This window comes from Sceloporus occidentalis, unplaced genomic scaffold (genome assembly GCF_023333645.1).
Source record: "Sceloporus occidentalis isolate IW3139 unplaced genomic scaffold, rSceOcc1.0.p SCAF_140, whole genome shotgun sequence".
NCBI lineage: Eukaryota > Metazoa > Chordata > Lepidosauria > Squamata > Phrynosomatidae > Sceloporus > Sceloporus occidentalis.
Genome location: NW_028317120.1, coordinates 1,346,119 through 1,364,542, shown reverse-complemented (window position 1 = coordinate 1,364,542; position 18,424 = coordinate 1,346,119). Strand labels below are relative to the sequence as shown.

General features: G+C 45.1%; 1 protein-coding gene across 11 annotated transcripts in view; it reads right to left on the bottom strand.

The window, feature by feature from the left end:
• The window catches only part of LOC149281014 (transcription factor COE3-like), a 60,084-nt gene extending 41,660 nt beyond the window's left edge, over nt 1-18,424 (bottom strand). For all 11 annotated transcript variants that reach the window (XM_089499843.1, XM_089499844.1, XM_089499851.1 and 8 more), the window contains exon 1: nt 18,291-18,424. In XM_089499843.1, the coding sequence (XP_089355969.1) occupies nt 18,291-18,424 (134 nt within the window). The remainder of the gene's footprint in view (nt 1-18,290) is intronic.

The window sequence follows — 18,424 nt, the reverse complement described above, 5'->3', positions numbered from 1 at the left end:
GTGTGTTCATTTTCACTTTTTTGTATTTGATTTATTAATACAAACTGTATGACGGCACCGGACACGACTTTTGACTCACTGAAAATCCACGGTGAAGCCGAGTCTCCTAAAAAGCTCAATTTTTCTGATGAGAAGGGGAGTTAGGTTGCTCTTCTGAGCGGCCCCCCTCCTCTGAACGAGTATTCTCGTGGTCCCAACCAAGAAGATCTGGCCCTCCTGCAGGCCTTACGGGCAGGGAGGGAAGGAAGGGGCCGCGTATCACTCAGGAGTGTGACCCCAGAAGAAAACAAAGAAGGGGACCTGGTGTCCACTGTGGCCCTACGGCACTTTTTTATTTCCCTCACAGCGAAGCTCTGACCTCAGGGCTTAAAAAAAAATAAAATTGGGGCGCTGCCCTTGTCAGGGGGGTAACGCTCTGCATTATTCTACTTCTGTACAGAGCCACCGAGGTTCCCGAAGAGCCGGGTGTCCTGCTGTCTTTGACGGTAGTCCTGCCTGACGGCTGAAGTTTTGCGTTCCCGGTGGACATGGGGAGAAGGAAGCATCTTCCAGACTTTAGCCGTAACACGGTTGGCAGCTGAGTCCACAATGAATGGGTCTGAGCAACTAGTGTGACACTCAATGGTGAGTCTGGAAACCATCAAGATCCACTCTAACGGCTCCCAAAATCTATATGTCTTCTATGGTCAACCGGTATCGGTCATAATTGGTCAGCATAAGGACACCCCTACCCCCTGCTTAATTTGGCCCTCATTATGTGCACTCTCTCTCAATGTAGACCTCAAATCCTGGTTCCATGCGGCAATGTCGGCACTGGGCTCACCAACCCACCTGAGTTCATGAAACATAAGTGCTTCAATGAGTGCACTCCCAACCTAACACACCGTCCTCCGCGGGCCGACAAAACCTTTTCAGCACAATAAAAAGGGAAATGGAAAATGTGACATCACACGAGCCTCGGGAAATATTAACTCACAGCATGGCACAAGAAGATTTTCAAGCAGGTGACCTCAGAGACGTCCTAATAACAATTACCATTTCTATACATTTATAAATATACATTCTTTGCCTGGGAAACGGCCGCTGCACAGAGCCCATCGCCTCCGGCATAAACTTTACATTTATTTCAAGTTATATTGGGGTATAAAATCAGAGAATCCGTTTATAGAAGAATCAATATAAATAAATAAATATATATATAAATATATATACCTGTATATATATATATATATATGTAACCAATTAGTCCATTATATCGGTCAAAGAAAAATATAAAATATAAATTGTAATATAAGAAAATAGATACAGAAAATGATTATAAAATAATATAATATAAATGCATTATCATATAAAAATAAAAGTAAAAAATAAATAAAAATAAAGTGTAATAAATGTAATAAATAATACTGCGATTATCTTCCCAGACTATCAAAAGGGGGGGGTCCTAATACATGTTCATGTAATCTATAAACTTAAATGACATTTATTAGGTTTTTTATTATATTTGACAAATGTACAACAAAGAGGCCCGTTAACCTATTCATTGCCAGTTATTCCAACTTGAAGGTTCACGCTCTTGCTGGGGAGGACAGGGTTAATTTGTGTATTTAGTTGTGGGGTGAGATTAGCGGTAAAATGATTCTGGAGGCACTTGCCGCCTGAGAGCTCTCTGAGTTAATCAGACGCGCGAGTTCTGGAATATTTGTTTGAATTAAAGCCGTATTGATTACAGAGCCGAGTTTTACCAACTTCTCTCAGCACAGAATTCCAAACGAGGAAACCCTGAACCTGCCCGGCAGATTATTCCGCCCCACTCGGCCCCCGTCTTGTCTTAGATTCAGGAGCCATATGCCTATCCCATGCATGTTTAATCCCCTCACTGTATTACCCTTTACCACCTCTGCTGGGAGGCTGTTCCACTTATCTACCCCCCTCAGTAAAGTAAAACTTCCTTCCATTCCATCTCAGTCTCTGACTCTCTAGTGTTAGATTCTGACCTCCTGTTGTAACTTTTCTCCTCCTTTGAAATAAACTTTCCTTTCCCCCTTTCTCTCTTCCCTTCCATCCTTTCTTTTCTCTCCCTTCCCCTCTCTCCCTTCTCTCCCATCCCCTCTCTCTCTTCTCTCCCATCCCCTCTCTCACTTCTCTCCCATCCCCTCTCTCTCTTCTCTCCCATCCCCTCTCTCTCTTCTCTCCCATCCCCTCTCTCACTTCTCTCCCATCCCCTCTCTCTCTTCTCTCCCATCCCCTCTCTCACTTCTCTCCCGTACCCTCTCTCTCTCTTCTCTCCCATCCCCTCTCTCTCTCTTCTCTCCCGTCCCCCCTCTCTCTCTTCTCTCCCGTCCCCTCTCTCTCTCTTCTCTCCCGTCCCCCCTCTCTCTCTTCTCTCCCGTCCCCTCTCTCTCTCTTCTCTCCCGTCCCCCCTCTCTCTCTTCTCTTCCGTCCCCTCTCTCTCTTCTCTCCCGTCCCCCCTCTCTCTCTTCTCTCCCGTCCCCTCTCTCTCTCTTCTCTCCCGTCCCCCCTCTCTCTCTCTTCTCTCCCGTCCCCTCTCTCTCTCTTCTCTCCCGTCCCCTCTCTCTCTCTTCTCTCCCGTCCCCCCTCTCTCTCTTCTCTTCCGTCCCCTCTCTCTCTTCTCTCCCGTCCCCCCTCTCTCTCTTCTCTCCCGTCCCCTCTCTCTCTCTTCTCTCCCGTCCCCTCTCTCTCTCTCTTCTCTCCCGTCCCCTCTCTCTCTCTCTTCTCTCCCGTCCCCTCTCTCTCCTCTCTCCTATCCACTCTCTCTTCTCTCTCTCATCTCCCATCCCCCCCCCCCCCAGTTGGACAGACCGGAGAACCGTAAAGGCGGCAGAAGTTACTGCGGAGGGAGGTGGGGGGTTGGCTTTGAGCTGAGAGCAGTAAAGCTGCGGAATCCGCTGACAGAGGGTAAAGATTCCTCCAGGAGGCTCCGTGTTTTAGCTTTAAAATGACCCGCAATGGATGAGCTGATTCCACTGACTGTATAAATAAAAAAGCTCCCTAATTACCCCGCCGGGGTCCCCGGGGCATTTCCACAGATCAACAAACGTACTCTTACAAAGCAAACATCTGTTCCCCTATTCCGTTCATCGCACTGAACACGGGATACATATGATCAGACGCCCTGTATAATGTATAGATAAATCAGTGAGCCGGCCCCTGTATAATGTGTAGATAAATCAGTGACCGGCCCCCTGTATAATGTATAGATAAATCAGTGACCGGCCCCTGTATACTGTATAGATAAATCAGTGAGCCGGCCCCTGTATAATGTATAGATAAATCAGTGACCGGCCCCTGTATAATGTATAGATAAATCAGTGACCGGCCCCTGTATAATGTATAGATAAATCAGTGACCGGCCCCTGTATAATGTATAGGTAAATCAGCGGGCCGGCCCCTGTATAATGTATACTCTGTGCTGTTTGTGGACAGAGCATGACGAGTGTAACAATGTCCTCCATCGTTATTCCTCCCCGTTCCTCTGAGCGCCGCGCCGTCTCCCATTAATTATTGAAGGTAATGGCTGCGTTTTCTAGTAAGTGAGGCAGTTACTGTAAGCAGCGTCCGGGGATCCCGGGGCCCCTCCCCCTAATGCAATTACACATCTCATGGAGGAGGCTGAGTGTAGGCCAGCGGGAGAACCAATCACATACAGCGGTGGGGGGACCAATCAGATACAGCGTGGGGAACCAATCACATACAGCGGTGGGGGGACCAATCAGATACAGAGTGGGGAACCAATCACATACAGCGGTGGGGGGACCAATCAGATACAGCGGTGGGAACGAATCACATGACCCAGTGTAAAGCATGTTACCTATAGGTGATTATCTAACCTCAATGCTGGAGCCCAAAACCATAAATTGACATCAGATGCTCAAAACCCATCGGGGCCACTCAGACGTTCTAACCTCAATCAGGCTTCAACTCTACACAACGTGCGATTGGGACCCAGGAGTGATGGGAGTGATAAAGGGTCATTGTAACACAGGAGTGATGGGAGTGATAAAGGGCCATTGGAACCCAGGAGTGATGGGAGTGATAAAGGGCTATTGAAACACAGGAGTGATGGGAGTGATAAAGGGCTATTGAAACACAGGAGTGATGGGAGTGATAAAGGGCCATTGGAACACAGTAGTGATGGGAGTGATAAAGGGCTGTTGGAACACAGGAGTGATGGGAGTGATAAAGGGCCATTGGAACACAGGAGTGATGGGAGTGATAAAGGGCCATTGAAACACAGGAGTGATGAGAGTGATAAAGGGCCATTGGAACACAGGAGTGATGAGAGTGATAAAGGGCCATTGGAACACAGGAGTGATGAGAGTGATAAAGGGCCATTGGGACACAGGGGTGATGGAAGTGATAAAGGGCCATTGGAACCCAGGAGTGATGGGAGTGATAAAGGGCCATTGGAACACAGGAGTGATGGGAGTGATAAAGGGCCATTGGAACCCAGGAGTGATGGGAGTGATAAAGGGCCATTGGAACCCAGGAGTGATGGGAGTGATAAAGGGCCATTGGAACCCAGGAGTGATGGGAGTGATAAAGGGCTATTGAAACACAGGAGTGATGGGAGTGATAAAGGGCTATTGAAACACAGGAGTGATGGGAGTGATAAAGGGCCATTGGAACACAGGAGTGATGGGAGTGATAAAGGGCCATTGGAACACAGGAGTGATGAGAGTGATAAAGGGCCATTGGAGACACAGGGGTGATGGAAGTGATAAAGGGCCATTGGAACCCAGGAGTGATGGGAGTGATAAAGGGCCATTGGAACACAGGAGTGATGGGAGTGATAAAGGGCCATTGGAACACAGGAGTGATGGGAGTGATAAAGGGCCATTGGAACCCAGGAGTGATGGGAGTGATAAAGGGCCATTGGAACCCAGGAGTGATGGGAGTGATAAAGGGCTATTGAAACACAGGAGTGATGGGAGTGATAAAGGGCTATTGAAACACAGGAGTGATGGGAGTGATAAAGGGCCATTGGAACACAGGAGTGATGGGAGTGATAAAGGGCCATTGAAACACAGGAGTGATGAGAGTGATAAAGGGCCATTGGAACACAGGAGTGATGGGAGTGATAAAGGGCCATTGGAACCCAGGAGTGATGGGAGTGATAAAGGGCCATTGGAACCCAGGAGTGATGGGAGTGATAAAGGGCTATTGAAACACAGGAGTGATGGGAGTGATAAAGGGCTATTGAAACACAGGAGTGATGGGAGTGATAAAGGGCCATTGGAACACAGTAGTGATGGGAGTGATAAAGGGCCATTGAAACACAGGAGTGATGGGAGTGATAAAGGGCCATTGAAACAGGAGTGATGAGAGTGATAAAGGGCCATTGGAACACAGGAGTGATGGGAGTGATAAAGAGCCATTGGAACCAGGAGTAATGGGAGTGATAAAGGGCCATTGGGACACAGGAGTGATGGGAGTGATAAACGGCCATTGGAACACAGGAGTGATGGGAGTGATAAAGGGCCATTGGAACACAGGAGTGATGGGGGTGATAAGGGGCTGTTGGAACCCAGGAGTGATGGGAGTGATAAAGGGCCATTGGAACACAGGAGTGATGGGGGTGATAAGGGGCTGTTGGAACCCAGGAGTGATGGGAGTGATAAACGGCCATTGGAACACAGGAGTGATGGGAGTGATAAAGGGCCATTGGAACACAGGAGTGATGGGGGTGATAAGGGGCTGTTGGAACCCAGGAGTGATGGGAGTGATAAAGGGCCATTGGAACCCAGGAGTGATGGGAGTGATAAAGGGCCATTGGGACACAGGAGTGATGGGAGTGATAAAGGGCTGTTGGAACACAGGAGTGATGGGAGTGATAAAGAGCCATTGGAACCCAGGAGTGATAAAGGGCCATTGGAACACAGGAGTGATGGGAGTGATAAAGGGCCATTGGAACCCAGGAGTGATGGGAGTGATAAAGGGCCATTGGAACACAGGAGTGATGGGAGTGATAAAGGGCCATTGGAACACAGGAGTGATAAAGGGCCATTGGGACACAGGAGTGATGGGAGTGATAAAGGGCCATTGGAACCCAGGAGTGATGAGAGTGATAAAGGGCTGTTGGAACACAGGAGTGATGGGAGTGATAAAGGGCTGTTGGAACACAGGAGTGATGGGAGTGATAAAGGGCTGTTGGAACACAGGAGTGATGGGAGTGATAAAGGGCTGTTGGAACACAGGAGTGATGGGAGTGATAAACGGCCTCTGTACACCTATGAAAGGAGATGCCATTAAAAAACAATAGTCATTTACAGCATTAACCCCGTCCGCGCTGGATTTCCGATCTATTTCCTGTTATGTTCATGGACAGAATGATGGTTTCTCGTTTGTCCCACGGTGTTAGGAAAGCGGGGGGGGGGGGGGGACATCAGCCGCTGCAGAATGCGTATATACAGCAGTTTAGAAACATTAGATTGTCAGCTCATATGGCCTGGGCATACATTTTTTACAGGTCTACCCATAAAGGGGTGAGAGCTCCTAACCCTTTGGGTGCCGGAGGGCAGAAATCCAGTGACGGGGCTGGGAGGGTGAAAAGTGCGGCTCCTACGCGTGACATACAGAAGCTGGCACTTTAAGGGTTAAACGCTCACTGCTCAGTTATTTGACGGGCGATTGGCTGCGGGTGTCCCTGGGGACGCGGAGCGGCTGGGGCCCCATCATGGTGGCCCCCCTGCAGTCACAGCGCTAGCTGCACCTCTAATGGTCTCTCTGGTATGATCAATAAAACTCGGCCGTGTGGCTCGAATTACGATCGTCATGGAAACTGGTGAAGATATTCTGAATGGAGTCACCTGTGTTCAAACAGGGATTCTAGCTGCGATAAAGCAGGGAGAAAAGCACCAATCAGGACGCTCAGATATCATTAAATCAGAAGAGACTATAAAGGGGTCGGCTCCGGACTGTGTGACCCTGAGAATCTCCCCATTCACCCCGAGACTGGGGTAAAACCCTGAGAATCTGCCCCTTCACCCCGAGACTGGGGTAAAACCCTGAGAATCTGCCCCTTCACCCCGAGACTGGGGTAAAAACCCTGAGAATCTGCCCCTTCACCCCGAGACTGGGTAAAAACCCTGAGAATCTGCCCCTTCACCCCGAGACTGGGGTAAAAACACTTTAATCATAGCTCCAAACTGTGCTCTTTTAAGTGGACCAGTCCTGATTTGTAAGCACTGTCCGGCGGGGCCGCGCTGCTCTCCCCGTTTTCACATGCGCAGGTTGGAAGATCACACGGCCTCGCTTGCCCACACGTTTGCACAGAGGGACTGCCCAAACCATACAGAGACACTTTGGAGGTATGATTACAGAAGAGACGCTCAGGATGAGTCACGGAGAATCCAAATTATAGGGAAACGGTAAATCTAATGCGAGACGAGCGGAGGGCGGGAGGCCTGGGCTCAGGTGTGGCCCCCAGGGGTCCCAGGGCAGCGCCCTCCGGGGCCCTCGTCTATTCCGTGTTTTTTCTGCTAATTGCTTCTCTCTAATTAATCAGAAGCTGTTACGGGGCCCCTGGGAGCAGAGACGCTGTTACGGGGCCCCTGGGAGCAGAGACGCTGTTACGCGGCCCCTGGGAGCAGAGACGCTGTTACGGGGCCCCTGGGAGCAGACAGGGTAGCAGATACCTTGTTATTGTGAAAAACAGGTGTACTCCAAGCTTAAAATAATACCCCGGCCCCTCCCGGCCCCTGCCTGTCATCACTCCCACAACACCCGGCCAGCTGACCATTTAACCCTTCCCTGGCCAGACACCACAAATCCATTCCTATTGCAGCTGCTGAGCAGACATGACACCCTATCGGGGGGGGGGGGGGTAAAATCATTCACATAGAGCATTAATTACCCCTCTGGGGTATTATTATTACTATATTATAATTATAATATTATAATAATATTTTATATTATACTACAATTAATTGGTGGTATTATCAGAATTATTATCAGTATTTATTAGTAGTATTATTATCAGTATTATTAGTAGTAGTAGTATTATCAGTATTATTATCAGAATTATTATCAGTATTATTAGTAGTAGTATTATCAGTATTATTATCAGAATTATTATCAGTATTTATTAGTAGTATTATCATCAGTTATTAGTAGTATTTTTATCAGTGTTATTAGTAGTATTATTATCAGTATTATTATTAGTAGTAGTATTATTATCAGTATTATTATCAGAATTATTATCAGTATTATTATCAGAATTATTATCAGTATTATTAGTAGTAGTAGTATTATCAGTATTATTATCAGAATTATTATCAGTATTTATTAGTAGTATTATCATCAGTTATTAGTAGTATTTTTATCAGTGTTATTAGTAGTATTATTATCAGTATTATTATTAGTAGTAGTATTATTATCAGTATTATTATCAGAATTATTATCAGTATTTATTAGTAGTATTATTATCAGTATTATTATTAGTAGTAGTAGTAGTATTATCAGTATTATTATCAGAATTATTATCAGTATTTATTAGTAGTATTATCATCAGTTATTAGTAGTATTTTTATCAGTGTTATTAGTAGTATTATTATCAGTATTATTATTAGTAGTAGTATTATTATCAGTATTATTATCAGAATTATTATCAGTATTTATTAGTAGTATTATTATCAGTATTATTATTAGTAGTAGTAGTATTATCAGTATTATTATCAGAATTATTATCAGTATTTATTAGTAGTATTATCATCAGTTATTAGTAGTATTTTTATCAGTGTTATTAGTAGTATTATTATCAGTATTATTATTAGTAGTAGTAGTATTATCAGTATTATTATCAGAATTATTATCAGTATTTATTAGTAGTATTATCATCAGTTATTAGTAGTATTTTTATCAGTGTTATTAGTAGTATTATTATCAGTATTATTATTAGTAGTAGTATTATTATCAGTATTATTATCAGAATTATTATCAGTATTTATTAGTAGTATTATCATCAGTTATTAGTAGTATTTTTATCAGTGTTATTAGTAGTATTATTATCAGTATTATTATTAGTAGTAGTATTATTATCAGTATTATTATCAGAATTATTATCAGTATTTATTAGTAGTATTATTATCAGTTTATTATTATTATTATTAGTCGTATTGTTATCAGTATAATCAGAATTATCAGTATTATTAGTAGTATTATCAGTAGTATTATTATCAGTATTATTATCAGAATTATTATCAGTATTATAGTAGTATTATAATCATTATTATCAGTATTACGTTATAATATTATGCTACGCCTCACCTGTAGTTTCTGTAAGTTGAACTCTTATGTTATATACAATAATCATAACAATAAAATTAATAACATTAATAGTAATAGTGATAATAATAATCGGAATCATAATAGTGAAATAGTAATAGTGATAACAGTGATAATAGTAGTAATAATAATAATAGTAAAATAATAATAGTAATAGTGATAACAGTGATAATAGTAGTAATAATAATAATAGTAAAATAATAATAGTAATAGTGATAACAGTGATAATAGTAGTAATAATAATAATAGTAAAATAATAATAGTAATAGTGATAGTTATAATAATAATAATGAAATAATAATAATACTAATAATAGTAATAGTGATAGTTATAATAATAATGAAATAATAGTAATAGTGATAATAATAGTAATAATAGTAACAGTAATAATAATAATAGTGATTCTGGTTGGCCACTCCCAGTCACTTTGTGGAAGGAATCAAAGAGTTTTTAACCCCTCGCTGACCGGAGGGAACCCCTGTGCACGGTGAGAGGGGGCTCGTGGACTCTCTTAAAGGGGCAGTCACGCCGTGATGTCATGACGGCCGCAGCATTCACTCCTATGACTCTCAGACGCGCATTTTCCAGCCGAACAGGAGTTACAGATCAGCCGCAAACTGGTCTCTAAATACCCCACACAAGAGAATTTGGGGTAAAGGTGGCAGAACGGGGCATGAGGGGCAGGTAACGTGGCCACTACCCCTACTGGTGGATGGTAGATGAAGGGAGGGTCGGGGGCAGATGAGGGGAGGTCGGGGCAGATGAGGGGAGGTCGGGGCAGATGAGGGGAGGTCGGGGGCAGATGAAGGGAGGTCGGGGGCAGATGAGGGGAGGTCGGGGGCAGATGAACGGAGGTCGGGGCAGATGAGGGGAGGTCGGGGGTAGATGAGGGGAGGTCGGGGTAGATGAGGGGAGGTCGGGGTAGATGAGGGGAGGGTCGGGGGTAGATGAGGGGAGGTCGGGGGCAGATGAGGGAGAGTCGGGGTAGATGAGGGGGAGGTCGGGGTAGATGAGGGGAGGTCGGGGTAGATGAGGGAGAGGTCAGGGGCAGATGAGGGGAGGTCGGGGTAGATGAGGGGAGGTCGGGGGCAGATGAGGGGAGGTCGGGGCAGATGAAAGGGAGGTCGGGGCAGATGAAGCGGAGGTCTGGGGGGCAGATGAGGGGAGATCGGGGCAGATGAGGGGAGGTCGGGGGGGCAGATGAAGGGAGGTCGGGGGCAGATTGAGGGGGAAGGTCGGGGCAGATGAGGGAGGTTGGGGGCAGATGAAGGGAGGTCGGGGGCAGATGAGGGGAGGTCAGGGGCAGATGAAGTGAGGTCGGGGCAGATGAGGGGAGGTCGGGGCAGATGAAGGCGGAGGTCGGGGGCAGATGAGAGGAGGTCGGGGTAGATGAGGGGAGGTCGGGGTAGATGAGGGGAGGTCGGGGCAGATGAAGGGAGGTCGGGGGCAGATGAGGGGAGGTCGGGTGGCAGATGATGGGAGGTCGGGGTAGATGAGGGGAGGTCGGGGTAGATGAGGGGAGGTCAGGGGCAGATGAGGGGAGGTCGGGGTAGATGAGGGGAGGTCGGGGGGCAGATGAGGGGAGGTCCGGGGCAGATGAAGGGAGGTCGGGGCAGATGAAGGGAGGTCGGGGGCAGATGAGGGGAGGTCGGGGCAAATGAAGGGAGGTCGGGGGCAGATAAGGGGAGATCGGGGCAGATGAGGGAAGGTCGGGGGCAGATGAGGGGAGGTCGGGGTAGATGAGGGGAGGTCGGGGGGCAGATGAGGGGGAGGGTCGGGGCAGATGAAGGGAGGTCGGGGGCAGATGAGGGGAGATCGGGGCAGATGAGGGGAGGTCGGGGGCAGATGAGGGGAGGTCGGGGCAGATGAAGGGAGGTCGGGGCAGATGAAGGGAGGTCGGGGGCAGATGAGGGGAGATCGGGGCAGATGAGGGTAGGTAGGGGGCAGATGAGGGGAGATCGGAGCAGATGAGGGGAGGTCGGGGCAGATGAAGGGAGGTCGGGGGCAGATGAGGGGAGGTCGGGGGCAGATGAGGGGAGGTCGGGGGTAGATGAGGGGAGGTCGGGGGCAGATGAGGGGAGGTCGGGGGCAGATGAGGGGAGGTCGGGGGGCAGATGAGGGGAGATCGGGGCAGATGAGGGGAGGTCGGGGCAGATGAAGGGAGGTCGGGGGCAGATGAGGTGAGGGTCGGGGGTAGATGAGGGGACGGTCGGGGGCAGATGAGGGAGGTCGCGGCAGATGAGGGGGAGGTCGGGGCAGATGAAGGGAGGTCGGGGGCAGATGAGGGGAGGTCGGGGGTAGATGAGGGGAGGTCGGGGCAGATGAGGGAGAGGTCGGGGGCAGATGAGGGGAGGTCGGGGGCAGATGAGGGGAGATCGGGGCAGATGAGGGGAGGTCGGGGCAGATGAAGGGAGGTCGGGGGCAGATGAGGTGAGGTCGGGGGTAGATGAGGGGAGGTCGGGGGCAGATGAGGGGAGGTCGGGGCAGATGAGGGGAGGTCGGAGGCAGATGAGGGGAGGTTGGGGCAGATGAGGGGAGGTCGGGGCAGATGAGGGGAGGTCGGGGCAGATGAAGGGAGGTCGGGGGCAGATGAGGTGAGGTCGGGGGTAGATGAGGGAGGTCGGGGCAGATGAGGGGAGGTCGGGGCAGATGAGGGGAGGTTGGGGGCAGATGAGGGGAGGTCGGGGCAGATGAGGGAGGTTGGGGCAGATGAGGGGAGGTCGGGGAAGAATCTTGTCATTTTTGCCGTTTGATAAACCCTGGGCTGCCAGTCCTGCTGGGGTATTCGACACTTAAGCTTCTGCTGAGACAGTCCTGATAAAATCAGCACTATTGGCAGCTCTGCAATATGAAGACATCATCCACATCACTGACTATACATCAGTTTTCAATAAACCAAAATACTTCCCAAGTGTCCCTATTTAAGCTCACCAGTCCTGTTAATGTCCCAGATCCCTGATGCTTTTCTAGGAGGTCAGAATGTTTGCTGGGTATGAGGGGATCGCAGGGTTCTACGGCCCTAAAAGCCCCGATAATGTGTATAGAAACAGCAGGAAATGGCTTTATAATTAAACGGGGGAAATTATTATTCTAATAAATACCCCCCTCAGTCACACAAATACCCCGCACCAGGCTCTAGGACCAGCGCATGCGCAGTGTGGGGTCTCGGTAGCTCTCTTCACTTCATTGGATATAAATAACCCAGAAAATGACAATGTTTGGAGATCTGACACTCACTCCCATCACCCTCAGCCACCATTTGGGGTTATCTATACATTATACAGGGGCCGGCTCGCTGATTTATCTATACATTATACAGGGGCCGGTCACTGATTTATCTATACATCACTACAGGGGCCGGTCACTGGTTTATCTATACATTATACAGGGGCCGGTCACTGATTTATCTATACATTATACAGGGGCCGGTCACTGATTTATCTATACATTATACAGGGGCCGGTCACTGATTTATCTATACATTATACAGGGGCCGGTCACTGATTTATCTATACATTATACAGGGGCCGGTCACTGATTTATCTATACATTATACAGGGGCCGGTCACTGATTTATCTATACATTATACAGGGGGCCGGTCACTGATTTATCTATACATTATACAGGGGCCGGCTCGCTGATTTATCTATACATTATACAGGGGCCGGTCACTGATTTATCTATACATCATACAGGGGCCGGTCACTGGTTTATCTATACATTATACAGGGGCCGGTCACTGATTTATCTATACATTATACAGGGGCCGGTCACTGATTTATCTATACATTATACAGGGGCCGGTCACTGATTTATCTATAACATTATACAGGGGCCGGTCACTGATTTATCTATACATTATACAGGGGCCGGTCACTGATTTATCTATACATTATACAGGGCCGGTCACTGATTTATCTATACATTATACAGGGGCCGGTCACTGATTTATCTATACATTATACAGGGGGCCGGTCACTGATTTATCTATACATTATACAGGGGCCGGTCACTGATTTATCTATACATTTATACAGGGGGCCGGCTCACTGATTTACCTATACATTATACAGGGGCCGGTCACTGATTTATCTATACATTATACAGGGGGCCGGTCACTGATTTATCTATACATTATACAGGGGGCCGGTCACTGATTTTATCTATACATTATACAGGGGGCCGGTCACTGATTTATCTATACATTATACAGGGGGCCGGTCACTGATTTATCTATACATTATACAGGGGGCCGGTCACTGATTTATCTATACATTATACCGTTACTGATATCTCTATTCATCCAGAAGGCAAAACCCCCGAACCCTTCCTGAATACAGTCCCTCCCTCCCTACAGACGCCCCTTCTCTGTATGCACGCCGGACCCTCACCCTAAAAATACGCCCTGCAAGCCCCCCCCCCCGAATCCCTGACAGATCACCGTGTTTTAGGGCTCATTCCACTAAACAGTGCGACGTAGATGGGTGTCAGATGGAAGATAATGTGAGCTGCGCGTTAACTGTGCATAATGAGAGGCCAATCCCTGGTGTCCAGCCCTGTATGATGTATAGATAAACAGGTCACCATGTAGCAAATTAACCCCTTTATGCATAGTTGTATTAATTGAACAAAAATAACTTTATAGTTACCGTCACAAATATCATTCCTGTGTACAGCGCTGCAGCTTCTGCTGGTGCTATATAAATAACCATTTTTAAACCAAGTCTGGGGGCAAAAAAAGGGGATTTTGTGGCGAATGCTTGGCCCAAAAATTCTGTATATAAATAAAAAGTTAAATATTTAAAAAATAAATAAATTAATAAATATATACCGGTAATTGAAACCAGAATTTGGCAAATGCTTGGCCCAAAAATTCAATAAATGAATACAAAATTAAATAAAACTTGTTTACAAAATAAAATAATTTAATTTTAATAATGTAATTTAAACCAGAATTTGGCAAATGTTTGGCAAAAAAAATGAAATAAAAAAAATGTAAATAAAATTTAAAAAAAATGAAAAAAAAATTAATTTAAACCAGAATTTGTAAAATGCTTGGCAAAAAATTAAATAAATTAAAAAAATTTTTTTTTTTCTTTTTTTAAATAAATAAGTAAATAAATATGTAATTTAAACCAGAATTTGGCAACTGCTTGGCAAAATAATTAAATAAATAGAGTAAAAAAAAAAATGTCAAAAAATTTTGGTTTACCGGCCGCTCATTCATTTCCGATTTCTCGTTAGATTTTAGGTTGGAACAAGTGGTTTTGGTTTTGTAGGCGTGATAATTGCGTAAGAGCCGAGTACATCGGCATCAGGTTCAGAGCACGCGGCGGACACTTTAACCCCGTGAATGCCTACAGCTGCTGTATTTATGGAACATTAAAAAAAAAAAAACATTAAAATTTACATTAAAAAGGCAAATATTCCCTGCGTGTTCATTAAATATTTTTTATTCAGAAATCGTACAGAATAATCCCCGGAATCCTCCACAATAATAACCAAAAAATAATTTATACGTCTAAAAAAAAATAAAAAATAAACAAAATAAAAAATAAACAAAATAAAAAAATAAACAAAATAAAAAATAATATTCCTAAAATATTTATTTTCAAAAACTATGCGATTCTATAGGTGATGGAGAATTGTATTCTTCTGTTTTTTGGGGGTTCTTTTTTTAAGATTAAGGGGAATTATTTTAAAAAAATTTGAAAATTATAATTTGTATCATTTTTTTAACCTATAAAAGCAAACGGCGCTGCGGAGTATGACGGCGATATATAAATAATAGTAACACACATTGTACAGCGCTGCGGAGTATGAAGGCGATATATAAATAATAATAACACACATTGTACAGCGCTGCGGAGTATGAAGGCGATATATAAATAATAATAACACACATTGTACAGCGCTGCGGAGTATGACGGCGATATATAACAATAATAACACACATTGTACAGCGCTGCGGAGTATGACGGCGATATATAACAATAATAACACACATTGTACAGCGCTGCGGAGTATGACGGCGATATATAAATAATAATAACACATTGTACAGCGCTGCGGAGCATGACGGCGATATATAAATAATAATAATAATAACACATTGTACAGCGCTGCGGAGTATGACGGCGATATATAAATAATAATAACACACATTGTACAGCGCTGCGGAGCATGACGGCGATATATAAATAATAATAATAACACACATTGTACAGCGCTGCGGAGTATGACGGCGATATATAAATAATAATAATAACACATTGTACAGCGCTGCGGAGTATGACAGCGATATATAAATAATAACACACATTGTATATATATATATATATTATATATTGTATATATAATATATATATATATATTTATATATCGCCGTCATACTCCGCAGCGCTGTACAATGTGTGTTATTAGTATTATTTATATATCGCTGTCATACTCCGCAGCGCTGTACAATGTGTGTTATTATTATTTATATATCGCCGTCATACTCTGCAGCGCTGTACAATGTGTGTTATTATTTATATATCGCCGTCATACTCCGCAGCGCTGTACAATGTGTTATTATTATTTATATATCGCCGTCATACTCCGCAGCGCTGTACAATGTGTGTTATTATTATTATTTATATATCGCCGTCATACTCCGCAGCGCTGTACAATGTGTGTTACTATTATTTATATATCGCCGTCATACTCCGCAGCGCTGTACAATGTGTGTTATTATTATTTATATATCGCCGTCATACTCCACAGCACTGTACAATGTGTGTTATTATAATTTATATATCGCCGTCATACTCCGCAGCGCTGAACAATGTGTTATTATTATTTATATATCGCCGTCATACTCCGCAGCGCTGTACAATGTGTGTTATTATTTATATATCGCCGTCATACTCTGCAGCGCTGTACAATGTGTTATTATTATTTATATATCGCCGTCATACTCCGCAGCGCTGTACAATGTGTGTTATTATTATTTATATATCGCCCTCATACTCCGCAGCGCTGTACAATGTGTGTGATTATTATTTATATATCACCGTCATACTGCGCAGCGCTGTACAATGTGTGTTATTATTATTATATATCGCCGTCATACTCCGCGGCGCTGTACAATGTGTGTTATTATTATTATTTATATATCGCCGTCATACTGCGCAGCGCTGTACAATGTGTGTTATTATTTATATATCGCCGTCATACTCCGCAGCGCTGTACAATGTGTGTTATTATTATTTATATATCGCCGTCATACTCCGCGGCGCTGTACAATGTGTGTTATTATTATTATTTATATATCGCCGTCATACTGCGCAGCGCTGTACAATGTGTGTTATTATTTATATATCGCCGTCATACTCCGCAGCGCTGTACAATGTGTGTTATTATTATTTATATATCGCCGTCATACTCCGCAGCGCTGTACAATGTGTGTTATTATTATTTATATATCGCCGTCATACTCCGCAGCGCTGTACAATGTGTGTTATTATTTATATATCGCCGTCATACTCCGCAGCGCTGTACAATGTGTGTTATTATTATTTATATATCGCCGTCATACTCCGCAGCGCTGTACAATGTGTGTTATTATTTATATATCGCCGTCATACTCCGCAGCGCTGTACAATGTGTGTTATTATTTATATATCACCATCATACTCCGCAGCGCTGTACAATGTGTGTTATTATTTATATATCGCCGTCATACTCCGCAGCGCTGTACAATGTGTGTTATTATTATTTATATATCGCCGTCATACTCCGCAGCGCTGTACAATGTGTGTTATTATTTATATATCGCCGTCATACTCCGCAGCGCTGTACAATGTGTTATTATTATTTATATATCGCCGTCATACTCCGCAGCGCTGTACAATGTGTTATTATTATTATTTATATATCGCCGTCATACTTCGCAGCGCTGTACAATGTGTGTTATTATTATTTATATATCGCCGTCATACTCCGCAGCGCTGTACAATGTGTGTTATTATTATCTGTATATCGCCGTCATACTCCACAGCGCTGTACAATGTGTTATTATTATTTATATATCGCCGTCATACTCCGCAGCGCTGTACAATGTGTTATTATTATTTATATATCGCCGTCATACTCCGCAGCGCTGTACAATATCAGTACTGGGTATTACTATACAGTGTCGAGTCTTTCTAGTAACAGCAGGTCTGGTACATTAGCTTCTGTGGACTGTAACTCCCATGATGCTCAGCCAGCGGGTATAGTTAGGGGAAGCAAACCGCTGGAAAGCCAGCAGCTGCCTGTATGGATTGTAAGCATGGCTGAGGATGCTGGGAGTGTTAGTCGCAGAAGGGGGGGACTTGGTACAGGACGCTCCGTAGAGCTTTGCAGAGACTGCACTCTGGTTACAGAGAAATAACGGAGCGTTTACTGCAAGCCCCGGCGTCTCCGTCACACCATAAACAGTGAAATGTGATTGAGTCACTGCTAGAAAACAGCCTCCCGGCAGAGGTGGTAGAGGGTAATACAGTGAGGGTATTAAACATGCATGGGATAGACATACGGCTCCTGAATCTAAGACGAGACCAATGATTGATTAAGTTCTTTACAGCAGGGGGCCGGATGGGGCCGATCTGCCGGCAGGTTCTAGGTTTCATGACTCTCAGCTCACCTGTACAGTAAGGGGTAGTTCGGCGGTAGCCTCTGTCAGTATACAGGGAGGTCATGCAGTAGCCTAGGCTGCTTTATACTAGCCACAGCTGTCAATGTCAGTATAGCACACCCCACCTGTCTCATGGTAGCCCAGCCTGTCTCATGGTAGCCCAGCCTGTCTCATGGTAGCCCAGCCTGTCTCATGGTAGCCCAAGTCCAAACTCTGCTAGGACTGTAGAGCGCTTTGCGCAGGGAGTTTAAGGTTTCTAAGGATGGGGTAAGACGCCTGCGAATGCCCCCTCCCCGCGTCACCTGATGCCCTCACCCCCGTTACCTCTGGGCAGCGGTGCCGGAGTCCAGGATCCCCGAGCCGTGCATCCAAGACCTGACGGAGGATAAGCCGGCAGCCAGCGGTTCCTCCTTCATGCTGAGTCCTCCCCGGGAGAGGGTATCCTGGATGGAGAACAT